Here is a 1,721-nt window from a genome sequence, read left to right as displayed (position 1 = left end):
GACACTACTCAGCCTGGAGGTGCTGGGCTTCATCACCAAGTACCCCGACGTCAGGTAAGAGATGGGGTAGGTGTGAGTCTGCCCCAGGGAGCCAAGCTTGGGCTGGACCCTGTGAGGTAGCGCTGCAGAGCAGGCAGAAATCTGAGCTTTTCTCCTCCTCTCTGAAGTACACTCCAGCTTTGAGGGGGTCGTGCACAGTCCCAAGGGCAAAAATGTAAAGTAAAAATAATAAGCGGCTCGGCCGCGGCACTCGCCCATCGGTATTCGGGGGCTGAAATCACAAACCGCCAAACTGGAAAAGTCAGAATCAGCCCAAACCCATGCAATGTCAAAACCAAATCTGCAAGTTTTGCGGTGCTATTTTCTTTAAAACTGGGCTGCTGCAAAGGACCGGCTCTTCCCTGGCCTCAGCTCAGCTTCTCTGGATCGTGGGAGGCTCGCAGGGGTGCCTGTGGGCAGCACCCAACCTCATCTCTTGCTCTTTGCCCAGCGATGAGCACGTCTCCACCTTGCTGGATCTCCGAGGCGACGTCTCCAGGGAGGTGCGGCACATGGTGCTGGAAATGATGGCCCAGCACCCCCAGGTCGTGCCCGAGAGCTACCGCCCCATCTTCAGCACCATCCTGGTCCCCGCGCCGGAGCTGCCCCACTGCCTCGGCAAAGCCAAGTGTGCCTGACGTCGCGCCCCGCAGCCTCCTCCCCGCTGCCCCCGCGGACACAGAGACCACGGGGGAGGTCTCTGAGGCTGAGGAGGACGCGGTCACACATGGCAGCTCACCCTGGGATGGGGACAGTGCGGATAAGTGCCATCCTCCTCTGGCCTTGCCTCGCTGAGCCGACTGTCCCCTGCAAGCCCTGGTCCCAGGAGAGCTGGGTCAGGAGAAAAATCAACCCGTAGCTGTTGCGCTGGCCTGCGGAGATAGCGGTTGAGCGCCTGCAGGAGAAAGCGGAGCTGCAAAAGACAGGAGTCACCACCTGGGGGTGAATCCACATCGCCATGGGGCTGCAGAGATGTTTGGGTTTCCCCGAGAGCCCTCCGAGCCCACCCGGCTTGGCCGTGGAGTCCGTTCCCACTCCAGCTCCGAGGCAGGCTGGAGCCTTGCTGGACCCAGGCTTGCCGGAGGGTTTTAGCCACAGGAGGGCTCAGCCCAGAGGGCTCCGGTGTTGCTTCCACCAGCCTGGTCCCTTCGTGGATGGTGGAGACCAGCTCAACCAGCTCCACAGCTGGAGTCTGAGACTCTCCACCCTCTCGGACAGTGCGGTTACGTCCGGCGCGTCGAGCATCCTCCTGTCCCCGGGTTCTTCCTCTGCTCTTTGTCCAGCCCTTTGGGAGACCTCCACGCTCTGCCTCGCTTTCCGCCCTTGCGGCGGGCCGGACCCTGCTGCCCTTGCTGCCCGAAATAAAGGCCTGAGCTCTGCAATCGCTCACCGGTGTCTGGGCTCTGCTCCCCAGGGGATCAGGACATGTGGGTGACACGGATGCTCAAGCATCACGCCAGGGATGGCCCGAAAGCATCACCCAGGGGCATGAGGGATGATGGAGACACCATATACCCCCCCCCTATGGCTGGGACGGAGAGGACTGTACCGCTCCCCTGGCGCGAGGGACCAGGCAGTGGCACCGGCGAAAGGCTCCGGGAGGTGCCCGTTGTCCTCACTGGTGGCTCACAGCACGCTTGCCCAGCTGGCCACGGCTGCCCCCCAGCCTGGGAAAGCGCCCG

General features: G+C 62.4%; 1 protein-coding gene across 1 annotated transcript in view; it reads left to right on the top strand.

Annotated features, from left to right (window-relative positions):
- The window catches only part of LOC104278031 (exocyst complex component 3-like protein), a gene marked incomplete at its 5' end in the record, with an annotated part of 4,605 nt that extends 3,928 nt beyond the window's left edge, over positions 1–677 (top strand). The window contains 2 exon segments of the mRNA XM_009874876.1: positions 1–54; positions 491–677. Coding sequence (XP_009873178.1) covers positions 1–54; positions 491–677 — 241 coding nt within the window.
- Between the last annotated feature and the right edge of the window lie 1,044 nt (positions 678–1,721).

This window comes from Apaloderma vittatum, unplaced genomic scaffold (genome assembly GCF_000703405.1).
Source record: "Apaloderma vittatum isolate BGI_N311 unplaced genomic scaffold, ASM70340v1 scaffold28758, whole genome shotgun sequence".
NCBI lineage: Eukaryota > Metazoa > Chordata > Aves > Trogoniformes > Trogonidae > Apaloderma > Apaloderma vittatum.
The sequence above is the reverse complement of the archived record's forward strand: the minus strand, read 5'-3'. Positions and strand labels throughout refer to the sequence as shown.